We start from the raw sequence: 24,553 nt of genomic DNA on the forward strand, positions 1-24,553 counted from the left end.
AGATAGCGTGTTAGGGGAAAATTATATGTATATATAAATGTTGCTGAACTCTGAAGCTGAGAATTTTTAAATCTTGTGTTAACTATCATCTCAACAAATTGAGTAATGGCAAGCAATATATATGCTGCTGAAATAAAAATGATGATTAAAAAAAAAAAATCCAAACCACTGAGCTAGTGGAAATTATAGGCTGAAGTTTTAAAACAGCTCTTGATAGTAGTGACATGTTTTGCAAGTGCAGAAAAGAATATTTTCTTCATTTTATTCAGCTAAGTCTCTTGGATCAAAAAAGTTCATGGATTTGATCAGACACATTCCAATCACTTAGCTATCTATGCTACTTTGTGACCATTTCTGATCTTATATTGAGTGATTGTATGTATTGTAAATAAAGATTCTTTTTTTATCATGAGCACTCAATATAAGATCAGAAATGGTATATGAGTTCAGTAAGCCATTTGAAAAGATTACTTATTTTATTCAATTTGATTTAAATAGCGGTGTGTTCTTTTCAGTCTCCTAAAGGATGGCTAATCATAACAGTAACAATGCCTGTTTGCTGATAGATGTAGCTAACTGGTGTTCTTTCACTAATAAGAAAAGTGCACCATATCTGTATGTATCTGTCTAATCAACTCTATGCCTTGTATTTTCTGTATGTTGATTTGGTTTAGAAAAATGGAAGCAGTCTTTTCTTAATTTTCTGTATTTTAGTAATGCTTATATCAGGGTCTATTTAGATGAAAAGCGTATTGCAGTTGCACAGCAAATAAACATTTTAAAATAGCATCTAATTATGAAACAGAAATGCTTCACTGCATTATTGCAGAACGAGAACATTGTGTGTGTCAGGAGTAGGCGTGCTTTCATGTATTTTGCTCAGATGTGTTTTGTATTTGATGTAGCAGAATAAAATAATAGGAAATCTGATATTGTCTAATTTTTATACTTTCAGATAGTAGAAGTTGGACACTTCTGGGGTTACAGGATAGATGAAAAAAATAGGACTGTACTCCAGGCTCTAACTGCTGAAATTAACTACCAGAACCTGATGGATTTGTCAGTGTCCCCACATCCAGAGTTGGTTTGTCTGGCACCATTCACTCATTTGGAAAACAGAGGTTACTATAGAGCTCGTATTCTGTATGTTTGTGGAGATTTTGCTGAGGTACAGTAATATGTTATGTCATATTGAATTGGTAGGATGTAATTGGGTTAACAATCTTATGGACCTATGCTTTTTTTTTTTTACAAAGCGCTATGTTCATGATAACTATAAATATTCCAGTAAAGAAATCTGTAGAAGCAGAACTAAAATAAAACCTTAATAGAATGTTGCCAGAATAGATGAATTTTAGTTTTTTTCCAGAACACAGGAATATTTTAGTATTAAATTGAGAGGCTGTTGTTGATACAGTAAAGTGTCTTGTGTGCTGAAGCAAAATAAAGACTAAAACCTCCAGTAACTTTGAAAACATGGTAAGGAACGCATAGATCAGAGTCCAGTGCTGCATTGCTGGCAGCAGCCCCATCACTTCCTCTTCATAAGTAGGTTGAGATCCATCTGAAAAAGTAAGTTTCTTGCCCCCACTGTATTGGCAGTTTTCAGTCATTCATGACCAATTCATCAAAGCTTGTTCTTCTGCCAGTATTTCTTCCTCTGGTTTACATAGGTTTTCTTCTTTTCCTCCTCTTTTCCCTCCCCTCCGGTTTCTTGTCTATCTTTTCTTCCTGGACTTTGTTCTGCTAATTGAAGCAAGCTGCGCTCTTTCTGATCTCACATACTACGTTGACTCTCTGTTCACCCGGTCTCCATCTCACTCCTTTATTTTGTTTTGATCTCAGTTTTCTGGAGCAGAATTATGCATGCTCCCATACTTACAGTTCTGCCTTTGCTTATGCAATGATGCTAGTATTCCTCTTCCAACACAGTGTTTCTCCTCTGCTTTCAAAAATATTTCATGTGGCACGTGCCACACTTGCCTTTTCATAGCTTTTTTGCATGGGCCACCTCTTGTCATCTTATATGTAGTTCTGTGTCCTTGGTAACTTCCAACAAATTAGAATTTATAAATAATAATGGAGCATTTATAGCAGAATTGTTAAAAATTCCAAAGGATATGATCTTTTACTTCATATCATTTGGTTTTTCCCATTCCTGTTGAGTTCTTAGGTTCCTTCAGTGTGATCTTTTTTGTGTCAGTGTTTATGTTGCTGAGTTCTGTATCATCGGCAAATTCATCAGAACATTTTGGCTTTTTGTGCCAAGAACAGTAATGGAAATTAGTGCCGCAGTTCAAGATTGGTATTCATTTTTCAGGCCAATACTTCTCTTTTCAGCAGTTAAGGACAGATTTTTTAATTTTTGTAGGATTGGCCTTTGCACAGCCCATTCCTCCTTTGAATTTCTTGATTCCTTAACATAGCTGGGTGTCACCCCTATAGAGTTAATGCTGAACATTGTCATCTGTTTAAAGTCATGGAAAACTAGTGAATAACAGTGCTAATCTCATCACTTTCTCTTTTGCATTTATAAACAGTCACCGGATCCATGTTAGCATTTGCTTATCTGAAAGCAGTTATTAGGTAGTATCACTCACTGTTAAGAGATAAGATTATACAGATTTAATTGTGGGGAGAGAATTAGAGCCTTTCAGAGAAATTTGCCTTTTCTAGATTTAGCAGATTTGCATTACCAGTGGATGTTTAAGCCAAGGGATCAAATAATAGACATGATAAAATTTGACCTATTATTTTTGACATGACTTCACTTGCATGTTTTCCAGACTCTGAATTTGCTTCCATTTCGCTTGATAAGATTGTGTTGTACTGTAATTATTAAACTTAGGTTGTCGCTTTCCTTGCCACTAAAAGTAGCACTTTTAACATTGTGGTATCTCTGCAGATGCTCTTGATTCTTTTTCCAGGTTTTTTTTGTGGATTATGGCAATAGATCAAAAGTGCCTTTAAAGAAATTAAAAGAGATTCCAAGCTGTCTTCGAGAGCTTCCTTTCCAGGTAGGAGTGATGCTATTTGCTGCTGCTTAATAGATATTTTCATGTCTGGTCTGGCAAACAGAAGTGTACTTCAAATTGTAATGCTTTTCAGAATACTAATGAAGTGACGTGTATTTTGCTAATGGGAGTACCTACAAATCACCTTCACTAATAGGTGGATAAATGTTATCCACAGGTGTGTATGCACAGAGCAGTAATTCTTGTGTGTAACTGAATTGCATTGTATTTAATTGTAGAGAAATGTTATTCAGCCTTTTGTTTTCAGGGGCACTTGCTAGAGAGGGGGGGGGGAAAAAAAAAAAGAAAAGCCTGAACTTGCTCCCTGACTGGATGTAAAAAACATTGTTTGTATTCACTTTTTTTTTAACTGAATGTTTGAACTAGTCCTGTTTCTGTGGGGACAACATAGTGGGATCTGTCTCCCACGTGTAATCACAGGAACAGCAGAAGGAGAGAGGAAACTGCTCTAACAGCTGCCTTTTGCTGCTTGTTGCTTTTGGCTATCAGTTTCTTTGCTGTCCATCAGTTCTATGAGAAGTAGAACTTCTCCCTAGGACAAGAATGTTGTTCTGGTTCCTCTGTTGCCTGCTTATATGCAAAGCTCAGGATTAACAGGCTGAGCAGTAGACCAGCTTTGCTTTAGTCTAAAGAACCTCTGAGCAAGTGACAGAGGTTTATACAGCCTAGACAACAGCCCAGAGAGGAGAAACTATCAATGACTATTTTAATCTATTGTTCTCTGCTTAAACCTAGCTGCTCCTACCACAGATAAGTGGCAGCATAGTATCTCTTCTTGTCTGCATGGCACAAGTCTGCAGTGGCAAGTATCTTGCGTACAATTACTGTGCAGAGTATTTTTGCTCCATCAAAGCTCCTGCTCTGCTACACTATTAGTTACAGGACAAACACATAGGAGATATACGTGATTTAAATTTCGCAAAGCTAGAAGTCTCTGGTTTTGCTTTGTGCTGCTTTGCTATTCTTTGAACTACTGGCTTTACTTGGATCTTTTCAGACAAAACTCTCTTGATAATTAAATAGTGATCTGTAACACAAATCTGAGGGACTTTATAGCTAGTTTTTCAGAAAAATATTTCTCTTGAGCTATATTTACAAATAAAATAACTAGACTTCAAGTGAAATTCAGCTTTTCAGTCCTCATTCAAATATTTTTAAGCTAATTGAAACAGGTGTATCATACTAACTGTTCTCTGAAGTGTTTAATGATGAACATGAGAAATGAACCTGCAGAAGTATGGTTCTGTTTTATTTATCTGTTCTTAGTATTAGATCTTGTCAGGGTTAATTTTGTTTGGTTTTCTTTTATAATTGATTTAAAAAATAAGTAGGATTAATTCTGGCAAGACGCATCCTTTTTTGTGTTTTCTTCAGATGTATTAAAGGGAAATGTATTTCTGCTTCAGGCCTGATCTTTTAATGACCAGTTTTAATGAGCGGCTAGGAAAAAAAATAGTGTTTCTGTTGTAAATTCATTCGAAGACATAATTACAGATAGTAATTGTGGAAAGGGGTTGAATGAGAACTTAATTACTCTTGCTTGCCTGGGACAGAATAGCTGCAGTGATCTTAACAAGTTTTCTGTTACCTTAGTTGAAAAGAACTGTAGATTGTAAACTTCTTTCCAGAGAATACATTTCTAGACTCCTAAGATTTTAATGTGGATGGTGAATTAATACCAAATAATTTTTTATTTATGCTTTTTGCTCTGATTCATTAGCAAGTATGTACAATATTGAAGTGATATGAGATGTAATGTGTAGCTGCATTGGCAATGACGGAATAGGGATTATGCCAGTAGCTTTACAGCAGTCCTAGGAATTAACATAAGCCACTGCAATAATTATGAAGTAATTTATAGTTATTAATTCAAACAGTTTGTTGAGAAAATGAAGGATTTTTGTGCTGATTCTCTACTCAGGCAAGCATTGTTTTCAATGTTTTTGCTCTAGGCTTTAGAATTCAAGATATGCAAGATGCGTCCATCTGCAAAATCTCTTGTATGTGGGGAACGGTGGAGTTACAGTGCTAGCCAGAGATTTGCCTCACTAGTAAATGGCTATACTCTTCTAGTGAAGGTGTATTCACTTGTGCATAGTGTTCTGCATGTGGATGTTTTCCGTTACTCGAGGTGCAAAGAGCTTGTGAATATTCGAGATGTGCTTATTGAAGAATCTTATGCTGAACTAGCAGAAGAATCATACGAATCACAAGTATGTGTTGAGTAAGCTGCTTCTACTTCTCTTATACTAATTTATTTCGGCTCAGACTGTCTGAAGTCCTGAGAAGTTGAGTTGAAGTCTGGACTAGTGCCATTGGATTAGGCAAGATTAATACTTGAATGGGACAATATATTTTTATATGTTTGCATAATTCACATTGAGCTGTTGGCCAAAAGCATTGCTGCTTTGAGACACCTTTTGAAAGAGATGTTTCCCAGGAGATAGTTGCATCAATTGAACTGCTCCACTGTTTTTTGAAACTTTGAAAAAATGTAACTGTTTCATAGCTTTAACTGTCTTCCATTTTTATGTTTTATGTAATCTGGAAGGTGATAAGAACACTGGTTTTTTTATTCGTATGTGAGTATGCATGTTCTTTGTGTAGGACCATTTTGTAAAATTTTTAAAAAACATAGCTGTTTCATGGTTTTAACACTCTTCCATTATTATGTAGCAAAGCCATGATTTGCTCAAGGGATTATTTTTGGACCAAGTAAAGAAAGAAGAGAGAATGCCTGTATCTTCAAGAGAGGAAGAAAAGCATCTCATTGAAAGATTGTTAAACTGGTTTTCTGACAATAAATCTGATGCACCAACCCATAAGGTAACTTGAGTGGTGGTTTTGGTATGTCATTACCTGACCCTGCTTCTCACGTTGTTAGAATGGAGATGAAGACTGAAAGTACCTTTAATAACCAAACTATATTTGATGCCTTTCATAGTGCGTTCTACTTTCTGTTGGTAGAAAGCCATAATGTGACCGCCATTGCAGACTAGTCTATTGCAGCTTTTAACAAAGTTTTGAAGTATAGCCTAAGAGCTAAGTGAACCAACTCTTCTAACACATTCTAAGGCAGCACTTCGAACCAGTGCAGAATGAAGATAAAATTGAAAAGCTGAACACAATGTTTCCACACATGGTAGTCTTCATTATATAAGCTACAGCAAAAAACAAAGTTACAATCCTATCAATTTTTCAGAAAATTTAAAGGTGGTTTTTACTATACAGTGTTTCATTCTTCCTCAGCTAGTGATAGATAAGCAGCTAGGATAGGTGATGCACTGAACAGTCCAGTAACTGATAATAATGAAACAGTGGGTGTTTCTTCCGCTGCCAATTCCAAACTCAGAATTTATTTTTACTTACATATTTTGAGATATCTAGTCACTACGAAGCTGGAATGTAAAACATGAAAATGTGTCCTGTTCCGCATTCTGATTACAAGTTAAGCCTTGTCTACATTATAATTCGTTTCCCATTTCAGACCTGACAAAATTTCAGGCTTTCAGGCACCTAGTCATGCTCAGTTTACCCACAGGAGTAAGCCTGTTCAACTACTCACTTTCATAAAGTGAGATATTTTCAAGATTAAAGACCTGCTCACGTAAACAAAAATGACCTGATTTTGTTAGGTTCTCTATGAAGTCTGAACTTGTATTTTTTTAAGCCAGAGGAAAGTTGTGAATCCACAGGATCTGTGAAAATACATTATTTTTGTTTAGGTGCCTTAGCAAGCAAAGTTTGCTTTGGATGGGTGCAATGACAATGCTGTTTATCATTTTATCAATTCAGTGTTGCTCAATACATGCTGAAATGTGTTTTGGTTTTCATTTATAAAAGATTTTGATTTGGAGAGATCCAGGTGCTGACTAACTAGAATATCATTTGTTCTCTCTCTTTTTGAAGGTAACAGTTTTCGGCCCGTTCAGTCCTTACGAGGTGAAATGCTACAGTATGACTAGAGTATCCCAGTTCAGGTATGAGAAGACTTTTACTGTGAAGTATAGGCACGTTCTCAGCTGTTGTTTTTGATAAATAGGCAAAAACCATCCTAGTTACTCTCACAGATTTTTACAGAATTTTTATTCATTGAAAAGATTGGAGTATTCAGGCCTGAATTGCATTAGTATGCACACTATTGCTATGTAAAATTTTAAGAATAGTTTTATTAAAGGTGTGTTAATGTCTTACAGAGAGATTATTAACCATCATATACATCTACTAAATGGTATTCATGTAATCTTCAGCCAGTAACTGCTATCCAGTGAGGTTGCATTGTCAATTTAAAATAATTCTGGTTTTACATGTTTGTATGGTTTTGGTTTTTTAATGTTGAAAATATTTCTTATTTCCTCCCCAGAAGTGCTTTCATACAAAAGGAAAGCATAAACTCTGTTGTTGTCCATGATGCTCCAGAAGATCCCTTTCAGCAGTTGTTGGTCGCTGCTTCTTTATCAGCAAATGCAACTGGTAGTGATTAATAAAAATGTTTGGACAGTTTCTCTAGACTTCTGTCTTTATGTGAATAGTTCTACAAATAAATATGGCACTGTAGTTCTACGTTACATCTTTTTGAGGTTTCATTTTCATTAGATACTCCTTAGATTTGTCGTGGTTTAACCCCAGTCAGCAACTCAGCACCACGCAGCTGCTTCCCCCTTCCCCCTCCCAGTGGGGTGAGGAGGAGGAAAGGAAAAAAAAAAGTAAAACTCGTGGGTTGAGATAAGAACAGTTTAATAACTAAAGTAAAATATAATACTAACAATAGTAATAATGAAATATAATAATAATAATAGTAATGAAAAGGAATATAACGGGGGGGGGGGGGAGAAAAACCAGTGATGCACAATGCAGTTGTTCACCACCCGCTGACCGATGCCCAGTTAGTTCCCGAGCCGCGATCCGCGCCTCCAGGTCAACTCCCCCCTGTTTATATACTGAGCATGATGTTCCATGGTATGGAATACCCCTTTGGCTAGTTCAGGTCAGCTGCCCTGGCTGTGCTCCCTCCCAGCTTCTGGCACACCTGCTTGCTGGCAGAGCATGGGAAACTGAAAAGTCCTTGGCTTAGGAAAAGTGCTACTTAGCAACAACTAAAACATCAGTGTGTTATCAGCATCATCTCAGACTAAATCCAAAACACAGCACTGTACCAGCTACTAGGAAGAGTTAACTCTGTCCCAGCCGAAACCAGGACAAGATTGTTTTGTTTTGTTGTTGTTGTAACAGGATCTACTGTGATTTTAGAGGAAACATCTTTGATGCCTCCTATTCCTGGCCTGCTTGCACTCCTCAGTATGCTGTTTGCTCCTGCTATAGAACTCAGGTATTCATGCATTTTAAAAAGTGGTGGTTCGTTCTTTTTTTTTTAGGACTTTCACAAATTGGTGACAGACTTTTTTTTTTTTGCTCTGCTTTCAGCATTTAGTATATTCTCTTCCTGTTCATGTAATTCTTGTATCTTTTATCAGTTTTAGTATAGTATGTAGCTAAGATAACTTGTTTCATGTACTTATCAATTGGTGCTGCAGGCTCTACCCTCACAGTAAGGCAATACAGTTCCTGACAATCGTGGTGGAAGCCTAGGAAAACGAACTGTAAAACTGGGCAAGTTTTAAATCTGCGTTAGGAGAGGAACTTGCCTGATTTTCGTAAAAGCTGAGTTCTGGCAGTTGCATTACTGTTGTGTTTTGTTTAAATTCTTGTATCTGTAGACTGTCATTTCAACATAGTGAAGCTAGCTTTCCTTAATTAAAGGTTCATTTTGCATATATACAATTTTCTTTTTAAGTTTTATGAGTATATGTTTTCATAACCAGAACTTTAGTTTTGTTTCATCACTATATTTACAAAAACAGTATGACTAGGTGTGAATGCCTCTCAATTGTTTTAGCTTCTTTAAAACACCTATATCTTGCTTGGCATGGCTTAGACAAATTCATTTAAGTCTGTCTTCATACAAGTTTAGTTTCTTCATCTCTAGGCGAGACTTTTCTTTCTTTTTTGTATAGGGTTGATAAAAGTGGAAAGTATTTTACTGGTGTTCTGTGTGGTTTGGGTTGGAGTCAGACTTGTAGGGCTCCACTGCTTCCAGAAAATGACATGGAGCTGACATTTGATGTGCAGTTTGGAGTGGAAGACATATCAGAGGTAAAACATGCATAAGAATTTTTGCTATAGGAGGAATTAAGTAGAATACAGTGCATGTTAACTGTTAGAGTTAACTCTTAGAGTTAATAAGAAAACTTGTTTTAAGCTGTGGTTTTGGGGTTTTTTTTAGTGTACTACCTGTTTATAACCTTGGATTCTTATCAGAAAAAACACAGTTACCCCCTCCATACACTTTGAACAAAATAAAATATTACAGAACGATACATTGTACGCTTTTCAAAAGCATTGATTTGGCACTAATCAGATGTTGATACTTGTTAGTTATGTTCTTAGGATTATTGTGTTTTTTACTGATCAGCCCAGCATTATTGCTTTGCAATCTTCAGTTTGATTTTACAGCTCTGATAAGTCATCTGTTACTTCTCAGAGCGGATCAACCAAACAAACAATAAAACCCCCTGTATTCCTCATTACAGCCTTTTTGCAAGTTGTAGACAGATCTGTCAGAGGGAAGTATGTACATATACTCCATTATGCAGGACAATAGTCTGTATTTGATCTGTGCTTTAGATTTGACATGTGCTTTAGACAGTGAAGGATCTCACATGCCCTGATTAGTTCTATGTACAGAGCAGGTGCATTAGGTGGTGACCAGTGGTTTCTAGAGGCTTTTTAAGGACACAGTGGACATGGGGGTGCACATATCTGTGAGCTGCTGTTTTCTGAAAGCACTGACTTGGTGTGTGTGATGTCTGTATTCATGACACCTTAGCCAGAATGGTAACACCAAGCTGTTGTGCATGTGAAAATTATGGACGGATAGAGAAAATGCTTAAAACTTTTACAGAAGGAATTCTGTGCTGGAAAAAATCCAGGCAAGTGGTAGCCTGTATGTTTTATGGCATATCTGAGTAATCTTGAAGATTGTGATATCGAGTGGCTGAACATTAACATCTTTGAGCAGCAGAGAGGCATCTGGAGGAAGAAGTGTTTCTAAAGCTTCAGATGTTTTTGCTTATGTTAATAATATTCCAGTTGAAGTTTGGTGGTATGAGTGCCACGACCACCTTCATGTCAGCATAATATAATACAGAACTAGTGCTGGTATAGTGTGCTTTATATTCTGTCACTGGTATTTTTACAGATAAACATCTTAAGGACAGCCATTAATAAGCTGCTGTGTGAATGTGCAGTGTGTTCTGGACAAGAGAGAATGACACAGCTGCAGGAGAACGTTCGTCAGAAACTTCTATGGTAATAATTTTGTAGAAATAAGATCTTCTGTTTCACAGTCTCAGCAAAAACAAAATAAATGATTGCTTGAAGCATAGCTCAGACTAGGCTTTGGGGAAATAATATATGTTCTCATTTAATGATGCATTTCATTTACTTTGTTTATTTATAAAGCAGTATACTCAACAACTTTAGACTTCTTGTGGAAGCACTGGTTCTTCAGGGAAGCCTGATCACTTAAGAGTCATAAAACCTAGACTGCAAAACCTGTTCTACAGGATACCAGTTTTGATGTATCTTTGCTTTGTGCACCCCAGACAAAGCTAATAAAGTCCTATGGCATAAGAGCGCAGAAGGATTTAGAATTCTTTCTCCCTATACATTAAATTTGAATTGTGTGTGCTGCCTTTCCTCCCTCAACAGACCTGTGTAGGATAGGTGTTGGCCAAGTTAATTGCTGGAAGTCCCAGGTTAATTTAGGAATTGAAGTTAAGGCCACCTGCCTCTCTTCCCCCCCCCCTCCCCAGCAGGCCTCCTTGCTGCTTGTAACTGAAGCAGTGGTTCTGAAAAGCCTATTGTGAGTCAGTGCAGGCAGTCTTGAGAATTTTTTCAGCTTGTGGTGTGTGGGAAGTGTTTGGGGGAGCTAGTTTAATGAAGTATCCCTGTAACAGTTCCTTCTAATGTCTGCCACTGCTGAGCATGCTGTGAAAAATCTTTCCTTGCTTGTAAATGTAGAGTGCATTTTAGTGCTGTCTGTATCATCAGTAGACTTTTCTCATCCTTACCTGGCTCTGTACTGAACAGATTTAAAAAAGAGCTCTGGCTCAGCTGTGAATTAAGGGTTATGTTATGCTCTCTAGTGTTGGCCTCATCTCTAGGAAATGTGACCTTTTTTGCGAATAGAGCTTTTCTAAAGTAACTGTATGCCAGGGTGAGGCAGTTCATGATGCTGATAAAGATCAGAAGCTTTTAAGCTTAGCTGCCCTTACCCTAGGTTATCAAAATAATTATCAGAGCAGCTGTTTATTCTGAGTTTTCAGGTGTGTCTTGTTTTTGAATGTACCTGCTCAGTTGATTTTTTTTTTTTTTTTCCTTCTCATCTGTGAAAAAACTATTACATTGCCTTTAGTTGAAAGTAAGTACCCATACTTCTGATTTCCAAAACTTGAAAGAAAATTCAGTGTGGTACATTTTATAATAAATTATCAGGTGTGGGGGGTAGTCAGCCTTACCTTTTGAGGCACTGGAAATGAAATTAAAAGAGCATAAACAATTGCCAGAAGATGTGGAGATACCTGTTATATGTTAGCTGACCAGCAGACATGTTGGCTATGACAAGGGAGCAAGGTGATTATTTTTGTTTCGGGCGTTACACTGTGCGTGCCGCCAGTGGGTCAGCTGCTCTTCTCTCTGAGACACGGCATCTTCCAGCCAGCTGTTGCAGCGGGCTGTGTGTGCCTCCAGAAAGTGGCGGTACAGCTTCACAAAGGCTGTACCTCAGATGCATGCTGCTTGCGCTTTCAACTTAAGGAGCACCAGTGCAGGCTGACAGCAAGCTGTTCATGTTTCACGTCTGCAAAACTCTTGGTAAAATACCAGCTGTCGAGCATACTGCTGATGCAATATTTAATTTCCTGTTTGTGTCCAGGTACCTCAGGCCGGTTGGTGTCTGCATTGCCTTTGGACACTGCCATGTAGTACCATGTTTAGACTTCAAAGCTGAATGAAGTTTGCTTGCATGATTCATGTGGTAACAAGTGTAGGGAGAAGTCAAGGACAGTGGATGGGCAGAAAGAAACAAAACCTCTCTGGAGGCAACTGTGACAGTAACAGGAGCTCATGCTTGGACATCAACACTTACATGCTAAATTCAAGGCACAAAAATGTCACTGCTATTTCTTTAGACATCTGAATACTTGCTACTGTTTCGGCAACTTTTTTGAGTTGATTGTTCAGACATCTCCAGCCAGTTGGGACGGGAAGGAGCAGCCTGCACAGCTCCATGGCGCAGGTCCTCAGCGTTGACGTGTTCCCCAGTTCAGTCAGTGCTGACTGCCTGACTCAGTCATTCTCATCAGCCTTCTGGGCTTTTCTTTCTTTAGGATTTTATACCTTTCTGTGGTAGTGTTTTCTCTCTTGGGATCTTTGTGCTTTTACTGATTCTGTTCCAACGATCCTACAGCTAATTTTTCTAATTTTTTTCTAACCTTTTTGAAGGAAGAGACAATCTGGTTATTATCATGATGTCTTCTTTTCTTTTGTGTAAAATCTTTCTTCATTTTGAATATTTTTTTCTGATTGTACTTTGTTTTATGTCTTGGAAAAAACCCTGACCTTTTATTAATAAGAGTAAATATGTAAAAATTTAGCCTGAACAGTCTTTCATAACTTTTTTCCATTTTTCGAAAGCTAATTGTTTTTACAACACGTCACCACTACTTAAGACTAAAATCAGTGCTTGAAAAACACATCTAGACAGAATTAATTAAAGTCTACTACTGTTGTACTTTGCACAGCTTGAGGAAATAACTGGAGCAGACAGACAGTCTATAGTAATTGAGTTGTCATGCAAAACAAAATACCCTAAAAATAGCTGTATTATATATTCTAGTGAATAAGCATGCATAAAACTTATGGAATAAATGACAGTTGCAAATTGTAGTACTTTGTAAATTAAAAAAACCCACATTATTTTCTTTAAAAGAAAATACATTCTGATACACTTAAAGTCCCTGTGAAAATTTGTATTTTGGCTTCTTACACTAGAGGGGCAAAGTACAGAGAAGTCAATAAATCAGACTAGATTAACAAGGAAATTTAAGATTCCCTTCAGCACAGACCCCTTGTAAATGCGGAGTTGTATCTAATATAAAAATTCCTTTGTCGTTATAATTAATCAAATACAAGTGTATTTCTTAAGGCTATTTTTATGTAATTTCAGTTTAATCTGCAAATCAAAACCTCGACATACAATTGTTCCTACATGGTATGAGAAGCCGTATGCATGGAATCAGGTAAGGGTATAAAGATTTCCACACCACCCCTCCTCCCCCCCTGAAGAGTAGAGTACCCCAGTACAGTTAGTTAAGAGTGGTCAAAGGGGGAATTTCCTTTGGAAGGATGTCTTTTTTGAGTATTGAATTTAAAAATACTGAAAGCACTGTAGAGTCGAATTTAAGGCATAAGAACTGTTGTGTATACATCAGTCTCTATTGATACTCTATTTTTATAGAGTCTGTTTATTTTGTTGGGTGTTTTGTTTTTTAATTTTATGTATACAAATATTTAGCCTTTTCAAACAGAACACTTTATGATTTTTAAGTTGAGAGAGATTGTAAAGGCAACTTTACAATCATTGGAAGTTAAAATTTTATATTCTTCTTTCTATTAAGCAGCAGTGGCCTAAAAGAAAGAGATTGATACATTTTCCTTGTTTAAGATTTATCTGAATGCAGTGCATTTTAGTTTTGTTTTGGGTTGCTATGCTTTCAGGTGGCTTTTCCCTTTTAAGCAGACATAAATGTGGCTTGCTTTAGAATGAACGTGGTGGGATCAGATAGGAGGGCAGTTTTCTCGAAACCCAGGAGGGTTTCATAAAGCTGAAAAGTCTAGCTTCCTACCCTGTTAGAAATCTTACCTTTCTTTCTGTAAGGGCCTCTGCAGGCCACTGCATTTCCTGACGAACAAGTGCATTTTCTTAATTAAAAGGGGGCAAGGAATTACTGAGCGCAGGAGTAAGATTTCTACGTGCACCCTCCCTGTGCCTCTCCCACCCTGAGGCATAGAAATGAGGGGTTTAGGTCCCTCTTCTTGAAAAGATTGACAACAGTGAATGAGCACCAAGGGCACATATTTCTAGTAGGCATTCACTGAGGGATTAGTGTGTCATGATATACTGCCTTAAGCTGAAGTGTTTCTATTTTCATATTTCAAATTCAGTTATCCTTGGTTTTACGAAGATAATCTCCTATTCAGTTATATTGGTGTTTAGCTCTTATAACAAGTTAATGTATAGGCCTTGGATCAGGATTTTCCCCACTGCATCTGAAGTCTGAAGAATGTCAGGACATCTTTTTTACATAATCATATAAAATACTACTTGTAATGCTTTGGAATTGATTGTGGAATAGTATTCTGACTCGGGCAAACCATGAGATACAGCATTTTATAGTACTGGCTCTTACGTTGAAATGTGTGGCATGGAACTGAAATTCCTGTGTGATTTGAAACTGTCAAAACTCTTCAAGACTCTTTTGCTTAACTATGTTATACAGGAAAACATTATTACGAATGCATTCTGAATTTCATCTTGCTTCTTTTGATTAGGTGGATTCTCAGCGTATCATTGACCAGTCTGAAAAGCAGCATGAAAGAGGAAATGGTCTTTATCAGCTACATAAGCTTGTTGTGTTGAATGTTTAAGTATTTCTAGAAGTCTTTCAGAGGACAAGGGTATTACAAGTAGTCTAAAAATTACGTCTGTCTTCTACATAACCCTTGGATGCTCGTTTTGCAAGACTGTTCCTTCAGATTAGTGTAAGTGTACTAAAACACAGTTTGGAATATATTAATGGTTGGGTTTTTTTAAAAAAGCTAAGGTTTGCTGACCTAGAGCAGACGAGTTTATTCATAAAACAAACTGACGTAAAGCAGGATGCAATTTTCATTTTAACAATACTTCTGAGCAGGTTTATCACAAGGTACATGAAAGACAAAGCAAATCTAGGTTTAGTCATTCATTTTCTGTTTAAAAGCTCATAAGCCATGGGGCATGATTTTTTGTCTTTAACTGCAAGTTGCATTTTCCTATTTTCTTTGTCATTAGTTTTTTGAAAAGCCAAACAACAAAGGTGTTTGTAGTTTTTGTTAACCAAAAACTAGAAGTCAAAGGAAACTGATGATCTAGATTATGTTCTGGTCCAAACTATAACTTCATGTACTGGATACAATTTTTTCATTAATTTTTCATACAGCAAAACATGATATATAATTTCTTTTCCTGTATGGCAGAAGAATACTTTTGAATTACTGATTCACAGCACCTTTGTTTCATCCTTTCCTCTTATTTTTACCCATGAGATCTTTAGTCCTAAAAATGAGGTCAGTGGTTTCAGAATAAAATGCAGAAGTGAAATAAAATGTATTTGTCTCTTCTGTTGTGCGGTCATGCTTAATAAAAGCTAAATTTAGTTATTAATGGTATGTGATTGCATTCATGAAATACATGAATACAAAAACAGTATATAGAAAAGTACTAATCTTTTCACTGTTCACTCAATGATTTGAAGATCGTGTAGTATCCAGTCATCCTCTGAAGAACAGACAGAATCAATGGTCACCATAAAAAAAAAAAAAAAAGTGGCAGATTTGGGGAAAATAAGGGGATGCTTAAACTGAGAAATTATTTTAAGCTGTACTTAAACAGAGGGGCAACTGTATAATAGGCAATTTCAGTGGCTTATTATAAGCATTACTTCCTTAGACCCATTTTACTAATCCTTGTGAATTATAAAACAACATACTTTATATAGTGAGATAGGTTTAATAGAAAAACTGCATCTCAGGTGGTTCAGACAACAGTATTTCTCAGCTGAGTGTTGTATGCAAATTAAGTGTTGCAGTTAAAAACCTTTGGGGGCAAATGAAACAGGCAGAATGTCAAGTCTTTGCTTTGCCTATTAATGATGGGAATTTCTGTAGGAAAAGGTAACTTGGTAATACCAAAAGGCATGATATAAATAATGTAACTTATCGTGACTCCTCATAAGAAACACTGAAATTGCAAGTTGAGAGGAACAGAATATATTTTCCGTTGTTTTTTGTTTGTTTGTTTTTGTTTTTAATTCTGTGGCTAATGTGTCCTGGTCTGTTCGTGTGCCTGTGCTGCCATCTCGTGGCGGGTTACTGAGGTGCTACTTGTACCCCTCTGAAGGCCTACTCCATATTGTAATGCTTTCAGTAAAGAAGAGGTACTCTGTAATGGCTCGTCATAATAAAACTGAAAGATTTCTACTCTTGTCCTTATGATGAGAGAGTGGATAATGCTAACTCTCCCACAGTCCAGTAACCCATAACCTGCCATTGGTCAGTTGAGACATGAGAGCTGTGTATTCACTCTTCAGAGCTCCGTTTTGTCCTGGGTACATAATACGCCTGCAGACGTGATACATGACAGATTCTCCTTGAAGGAAACAGAACATCTTACAAGTTAGCCTTGCTGGGAAATGTTATTTATTGCCAGATGAAAATGTAGTACTAACATTTAAAAAGCAGCAGTTGTATTTTATTGTTTGATTTAGGTTTCAACAGCATTGCAAAGCTGCTTAAACAAGTTTCAGGTAAACACCTTCTCCCTTCAAAGTTAATAGTATGTAGCACTGGAGAAAGAAGAATTGTAAAACAGAAGTGTCTTTGTATGGCTATAAACCTGCTCCAAGTCAGCCTTGTGCCTTCCAGGGGTTACTTCCCTAAGAAAAAGGCCATGACTGCTTGTCAAGATGCCTTTTATCTCCAGGTGCTCACCAACATCTAGCAGAATGAGATTTCACTTACCACAATTTATTTGTGATCATCCACACTTATGTATTTCTTTCATCACTAAGCCTAAGGTAGAAATATTTGAATCTATAAATGGTCAGATTAACCCTCTTGAATGCCTCCAAGAGTAATGATAAAGTGACAAATTGTATTGATAGGTGCTTCTCAAGTCTGAAAACACGTGCATTCACTATTATTCATAATTTCCCCCACAGCTACAATGAAATGAGGTAGCAGTTTTAAATCAAAAGGAATTTTTTGCCATTGCACCTAATTAATTTTGGAATTTACTGCCACAGGCTGTGCTAGAAACCAAATATATAAACAAATACAAAAAGGAATCGGAACTCCAGGGAAGGCAGATCCTTCAATAGCTATTAAAATTGAGGAACAGAGACCCACTACCCTACTCAATTCCAGAACCTGAGAAAATATACTGAAAGAATGCCTATTTTTATCCTTGCCCAGGCGTTTCCTTTTGGCAGATATAAGGGTGGAGAGTATTGTTTATGTATCCTTTTAGAGATGCTGTAACAGGTCAGACTAATAATCCTATCTGTGATTGAAACATTCTGGAATCAGCAATAGTAGAATTACATAGCATTGATAATCACTAATAGAATGAGATATCATTTAACTAAGTCTACACTAAAGAGAGTTGTTCAGGATGTGTACTCTGTTTCTTGTCTTACTCTCTTCTACTGCCTCATGACTGCTTATATAGGATTCTGCAGTTGAAAGGAGGTGGAGGCACAGCTGGGGTGCTCTGCCCTCAGGTCTTCTGTAGGAAGTGTAGGACTTCCAGGGTGCAGGTGTACCATGCAAATACAGATATACCTGGCCAAAAGGATTCCAACTAGAACATAAGGTGTACGCACCTCAGTAGCTGGATGTGATTATGGACAAATACATCCTAAAAAAACCTCTAGGTGCTATGTGATCAATGACTTCCATTTCTTCTGTAAATTAGTATGTGAAAAGAACTTCAATTAATTATGAATAATTTGAGCTGATAATAATTTGGTAAATAGCCCAGATTCTTTTGGTTTACACTGAAATCTTGCATTTTTCCTAGATTACTACTTATACTGGTTACAGCTGGATTAGAACAAATGAATGAGACTCACAGAAGACCTGTGCCTGCCAGCCTATTCATTTAGTCTTCAGATCATTCAATAATAATAAAGGATAGTGTTAAAAAGTGATAGGGCGTGTGAAATGCAATACCTTTTGGAACTACAGTTCAAGAGATGCACTATATGAGACCTGTGACTCTGGAGGAGATTTGAGAAGCCTAAAGTGGAGTGCTAAATATGCTGTATCTGAAAGACTTTATCAATGTCTCTTTGTGAAAGTGTCACAACAGACAGTGGTGTGGAATTCGTTGGGCTGGAACAATTTTAGCCTTAGTTTGAAGTCTGTCGTTCTTGCCCCAAGAGACAATGATAACTTTACTATCCCTTAAAGACAAGAAAATATGTTCATAATCTCTTGAGTTCTTTTAAGGTATTATGAACGCACAGTGTTGGGTCAGCCCAAGCCAGCTGATTGCATTCAGCATCAATACCCCCCTTCTTTCTTCAGATAAGTACATTAATCATTCTTTGTCCCTCAAATTATCTGTGTATTTTTCCGGTATCCCTAAATGTTGCAGAGTAAGGTGGTTTCCAGAAAGATGTGGTTTTAGAGAAGAGGGCTGGAAGGACACAAAAGCAAGATAATTTCTGATCTCAGTGTTATGGGTTATGTACAAAAAAAAAAAAAAAAATTTCCAGATATCTACGGGCATTTTTCAGGAAGGCTTCTCTATTAAAAACAGGCAGTGTATAGTCTAGACAGTGGCAGCAATGGCAGGAGTACCAGTGTGTTCAAAATGCTCAGATTTCAGTGTCATCTAGACTTGTGCTGAACAGACTTAGAGGATGTTTTGCTAAACATCATCTGTTTTATTAATACTCAGCTATAGACTATGAAGAAGTATGAGAGAGATGGAACTACTGGAGAGAGTCCAGTGAGGGGCTGCTAAGATGATTAAGGACTGGAGCATCTCTCCTGTGAGGAAAGGCTGAGAGAGCTGGGACTGTTCAGCCTGGAGAAGAGAAGGCTCAGGGGGATCTTACCAATGTACATCAAGTATATGCAGAAGACAGAGCCAGCCTCTTTTTCAGTGGTGCCCAGGGCAAGGGCAAGAGGCAATGGGCACTAACCGAAACCCGGGAGGTGCCGCCTGAACATCGGGAAACCCTTTTTCACTGCCAGGGTGACCGTGCACTGGCACAGGTTGCCCAGAGAGGTTGTGGAGTCTGCATCCCTGGAGATACTCAAAAGCCATCTGGACGTGGTCCTGGGCAGCAAGGGGGTTGGAGAAGACGACCTGCAGAGCTCCTTCCAACCTCAGCCATTCTGTGATGCTGTGATAAAGAGGCTTTTCCAATAGCATGTGTAGACAAGGCTGAAGCCACCTCTTACCCGTTATCTGAGAAATGCGTGCCTATAACGAGGGAAATGGGATTTTAAAAATGGCAAGGGCTAATGCCTCCAGTAGTTAAATGCCAGTCAAGGACTGGGATAGCTTAGAGGTCCAAAATATCTCAAGATAGGTTATAGATGTGCTTCCAAACTTATTTTATGTAAATTTGTGTGGGCCTGTCCATAATGAGCAAGGGAATGCTGATCCCATGTCTGTGATGTGTGTTTAAGACTGACCGTCAGTACGTTCTCCGATTTGGGGTGTGCAGTTCATGCTATAGTATCATAATGGCCTTTTCTAGTCTTAAAAGTCTGATTTATGCAGGTAGTATTTATGAAGGTGATGGACTCTTCATAAATGCTGCATGATCTTAGGCCCGCTTTAAGGAATTCGTAGTGTAGTTGTCTATAACATCGAAGAGGTTAAGCAGCAACAGAAGCAAGCCGGAAGAATACACGTGTTCTCTTTTTCTGTATATCTTTCAAACAGAAACAGCATGCCATGCTGAGGATTGTGTACATCTGCCACACTCCTTAAAACAGATTAAACTGAGATGCCAGTCTGCATACAAATGTCAGAAAAAGGCCATGTGAATTAGGATAAGTGATAGAATCACAGTTTAAACCAGGATACAAGTGTTGGCATAGACTGTGACAGGAGTTACACTGATTTTGGAAAATAATTAGCACATTTTCAAGGGGCATAGTAACAGGACGCTTTCTGTCTACCTTAGCCTGTAGAAAGGGATAGAACTGAACAGAAAAACAAACAAAAAAACCCACCATCAATGTATATTTTGATTTGGAGTTTCCTTTCTGTAAAAGAACCTGGAGAAAAGTAAATGAAACTCCGAAGAGGCTAATAAATGAAAGAAACCTGAGGCCAAGAGGATGTATCTGAGGAAGGAGAAAGGTATATATTATCCTCTAAAGGAGTGTTGAGGGAAGAGGCAACCTCTGAGATTATCTGGTGAATGTGTAGAAAGATAGATTGCTCTTTTCTTAGGCACTGAGCACAGCCGCATGGGTAGGTGTTTCTCTCGTCTCTGCCTGATGCTCCTATATTTAGCTTTCACTCAAGCTCCAGAAATGTCTAGTCTGGGAGATGCTATGACTTAAATCCCTTGGGGAAGCAGAGGGTACAGTGATTGCTCCCTCTGCTGAGGGAGCTCTTGCGTCCTGGGGGACAGGGACAGGACCCTCCCAGAGGTCCCCCCTTCAAGGGAGGGGAGTCACCCCCTTGGTGATTTCACATCCCCATGATGGGGAGGTCCCGGCAGCTGTTTCTTGGCATGGGGATGAGCTCTTGGCTCTTTCTTGAGCCAGTGGGGCACCCTGGGGCCTCTTCCAAAAGGGCAGAGAGCAGAGCTTGGGTGCTGGTGCTCCCTGCAGGGCCCAACATCGGACTGGTGAGCCAGCAGGCAGGTTGAAGTGAGCGGGGCAGGAGTGAGCTGCATGCACCACGTGCCTTCCTGAAGGGCTATGGCCTTCACTCCTTCTCCCAAGCAAGTTCCTCCCTCCCAGTCAGTCACCTGGGGACAGAGAGAAGTGGCGTTGCCGCTTGGTTCAGGGGAAGGAGGGAGGTAAACAGTATGCTCCAAATGCAGGTATCCGTTTCCTCTTACCCTCCAAAAAGTGCTGAGACTGCTTTCTCCTCCAAAAAACTGCAATTAAAACTTCTGTCACGGTTGGATGAGTTCACGTCCTTTTCATGCAACGCTTATGAAACTTGTCTCCTCTCTCCTTGCTGGTCAGTGATGAGCCCCAGGTGTTCCACAAACACACCACAGTGATGGTTTTCTTCTTCCCTCCTGTATTTGGTTTTCATGCACTCCATGGAGGGTTTTTAAATCTTTCACTTCTCTCATTTTGTTTTCTTCCTAAACAGAGAATAAAACACCCAGGGGTAACTTTCTCCCTGGATACTTGTGTTTAAAAAAGGAACAGTACACCTGTCAGCAATATTTCAACATTTACAAAGCTCTTTTTTTTTTTTTTTTTTTTTTTTTTGGTCTGTTAGTAGTGAAAATCTAGACTGCATACTCAGTAAATGAACAGCACAGAGGATGCATATATATCTCTGGGGTTTTTTTGGTCTCTTTTTAAGAAGGACAGAAAGCCCACATTTAAAAGACAGGAAAGTAGATAAGATTTGATTAGAATTCTTGATACAGACAGTATCTTCCACAACACGTATTTCAAGAGATCACAGAAAATAGATGTAGGCAGTTCCTGTGCTTTCTCTAGCTTAAAATGTTAGCTCTCTCTTGAACTAGTTTTACTTGGTCTGGATAGCAATCATGTACAAACAGACTCCTGCCCAATCACCAGTTAAGTTGGGAATTGAACAGGCACACTTTAAATCTGACTATTTTACATGTTCTCTAAGGAATAGATATTTCTTGGATTTTATTTATGAAGTAGAAGATAAGGAGGTAGAAAATACATTGGGAAAAAAATGAAGTGATTGCTGCTGATAGCAAGTCCTAAAATTAGAAAAGTTACTGAAGCTAATACATTAGTAGAGACCTGCCATAGGATGCCACTGCTACAGGGTGAGGAATCTACCCAGGGAAGCAGAGTCTACGATACTTGTGAGCTTCCAGAGAATGCTGAGTACTTCTGGATATAAGATTTCACACTTGCTAAATGGATGCTTTCAGCTGAAGTGTATGAACAATAGCAAAACGCTTCTAGAGATGGATGTTTTGTAATACTATGTTGTGAACCTTTGTATCACAGACTAGAATCAGAATGGAAAGGACCTCTTGCATACTTCTTCTATAAATACACGTAAGATAGCAAGTTCAACTCAAAACTTTGTGTCATGCTCTGAAAGCATTCACTGATGATGCTATGATTATTATTTTCATACTAAAATGTTTTTGTCTTAATTTTATTGTTGCTAGATTTCAAGTTATTGTTTTTCAATTTATTTGAACTGAGACAGTCCTTAATTTTTTTTCCTCTGTATTTTTCTGCTACAACAATATAGTCTCATGTGATTGCTTGACAACTATAAATCTAGTTATATTTAATTTAGATCTTCTAGCATGGTATTACATAATTCTTGTATTTACCTTATGCTAAGTATTGATGTAGAATCAACTTGAGCTGGCTACCTTTTGATAAAAGTTTTCCCAGTTCAGAATCATTTCAATAACTAGTTTTAATATAATCTGAAGTAGTTTTTGTCTGAAGTAAATGAAAAGCTACCGCAAACTCTTCTGAAACATAGGGAGATTATGACTTAGGGCCACATTGCCTGTTGTAAGCAGTAGTTAAATGGCTATAATTTACAAAAGAAATTTTTTTTTATGATACAATTTTGTTCTGTAGTCTCTCTAAACACAAGATCCATGCAATCCCAGAATATGCACCACTGCTTGATTCACGTAACGTGACACTAGAAGACTTGGCCAAAATAGCCAAGTATCCTGAGGTACTGGACATGGTCTTCAGTTCTCTTAATCTCTTTTATTTAGTGCTGGGGGTGAATAGGGGATGTGGTGTATATTTTATCTTTTTGTGGATTAGTGATTTATGGGATTGGAATAAAAAGGAACTTTTGGGCTGGAGAGGCTGTTAGCACTAGCAGGCATTTACAGAAAAATGACTTTACGTTGTCTTGTTCTCTCGTAGTTATAAAGAAAGTTAGAGGCTAAAGGAAATTTGTATAGGCCTACACTATAAAGGGGTGGCTGTAGTGTGGTTTTCTACCTTTTAGTGTCAGGAAAAAGAGATGCGAGGCAGGAATTTTTGTGATTCAAGCAGGGGTAAGGCAGTGTACAGGAATCTGGACCATGTGGTCCAGGTTCCTGTGTTATCTGACAGAAGAGTATGGGGATCCACCAACAAGGGCTCTGGTCTTTTATTTATGCAACTCGGAATTGTGTTAGTGGCTAATAAAATATCAACTAATAAAAATAAAAGATTGAATTCCAACTAGACACACCTAATATTGAGGACTCTAGCAAGCACCCCAACAGTTGCAATTAAACGTAATTTTTAAGAGCTCCAGCCAATCTAGAACCCAGCTGGTTTTTAAAGTACAGTACTTTAAGGGCCCGTGTGAAGGGCAGGGTTCTTTCTAACCCTCAACAAAATAAGGAATTGTGAAGTTCCCCAGAATACCTGGTTGCCCATTTAAGGCTGTCTTTGATGCTGTGTAAGGCTCTGACGCTGTTGGACACTGTAAGCCGCTAGGAATGCAGGTTGCATTAATTGGCACTCTCGCATGATTTCTGTTCCCCTCACTGAACTTTTAAGTAGGTCTTACTTCTCAGAAGGGTAGAAGGGAACTTGAATTTAACAATGTTGCTTTTATTGCAGTTCTTAGGAAGGATCTTATTTCCTTGGATACAGCAAAGAAGCCTGGCTCAGGAAGGCCAGGCAAGAGAAAGAGAAATGCCACATTTGACAATCCACCACTTCTGTTTCTCGCTTCCTCACTTTGTTATCTGTAGAAAGGGTAATAACAAATAGTGAAACATGTTGTCTTTGTCAGCACATAAACATTAGAAATAGTGAGGTTCTAGAGAATTTCTGACATATGATAAGGTTGCAAAATGACTTGCTAAACAAACAAGAAGATCTTAAAGCAACAATAAGGGAAAGCACACTTACTGAGATGAAACTGAGCTGATCTTAAACTCTGGAGAAAGATGCATTTCCACATTTCCCCTCCCTGTTGTTAGTAACACCTTGATGTGATGACTGTCATATTGTTCTAATAATTGTTACTGTAACTTAAACTCAGCCAGTACATTGAGTTATCTATGTTGGCGTTTTGACTGAGTTTGAACAGAATGCAGAATTGATGAGCTAAGAAACTACTGAGCCAGCATAATGAACACCATATAGGAAAAAATAAAGCAACAGTGGTGTGAAAGACAACCATGAATAGAAAAGGAACAATGCCTCTCAGTCAGTTCCTTGGAATTGATTTCCCCAGAGCAGGGAGGAAGAACATCTGCAAGGTGAGATCATGCCCGAGGGCACAGCAGTCGGGGTTCTTCAGAGTGGATGAGACTTGGAAACATGGGCTGGGCAGGCTGCAGAACCAAGGAAGCAAGGCACAGGCTACAGCATTGCGGGGGGGGTGGGGGTGGGGGGGATAAAAGACAACCCCCAAAATCATCAAGGTGGGATCAGCAGAAGAGGAC

General features: G+C 38.1%; 1 protein-coding gene across 3 annotated transcripts in view; it reads left to right on the plus strand.

Moving 5' to 3' along the window:
- Window positions 1–15,542, plus strand: part of TDRD9 (tudor domain containing 9) — an 87,543-nt gene extending 72,001 nt beyond the window's left edge. For 2 of the 3 annotated variants that reach the window (XM_050896920.1, XM_050896921.1), the window contains exons 26-36: window positions 956–1,168; window positions 2,928–3,017; window positions 4,988–5,248; window positions 5,712–5,861; window positions 6,945–7,015; window positions 7,399–7,508; window positions 8,268–8,364; window positions 9,050–9,188; window positions 10,294–10,403; window positions 13,324–13,396; window positions 14,709–15,542. In XM_050896920.1, coding sequence (XP_050752877.1) covers window positions 956–1,168; window positions 2,928–3,017; window positions 4,988–5,248; window positions 5,712–5,861; window positions 6,945–7,015; window positions 7,399–7,508; window positions 8,268–8,364; window positions 9,050–9,188; window positions 10,294–10,403; window positions 13,324–13,396; window positions 14,709–14,804 — 1,410 coding nt within the window. In that variant the 3' untranslated portion in view covers window positions 14,805–15,542. The remainder of the gene's footprint in view (window positions 1–955; window positions 1,169–2,927; window positions 3,018–4,987; window positions 5,249–5,711; window positions 5,862–6,944; window positions 7,016–7,398; window positions 7,509–8,267; window positions 8,365–9,049; window positions 9,189–10,293; window positions 10,404–13,323; window positions 13,397–14,708) is intronic. The other variant, XM_050896922.1, reaches the window with a different exon arrangement.
- Window positions 15,543–24,553: the final 9,011 nt, after the last annotated feature.

The sequence above is a fragment of the Gymnogyps californianus genome, chromosome 5 (genome assembly GCF_018139145.2).
Source record: "Gymnogyps californianus isolate 813 chromosome 5, ASM1813914v2, whole genome shotgun sequence".
Taxonomy (NCBI): domain Eukaryota; kingdom Metazoa; phylum Chordata; class Aves; order Accipitriformes; family Cathartidae; genus Gymnogyps; species Gymnogyps californianus.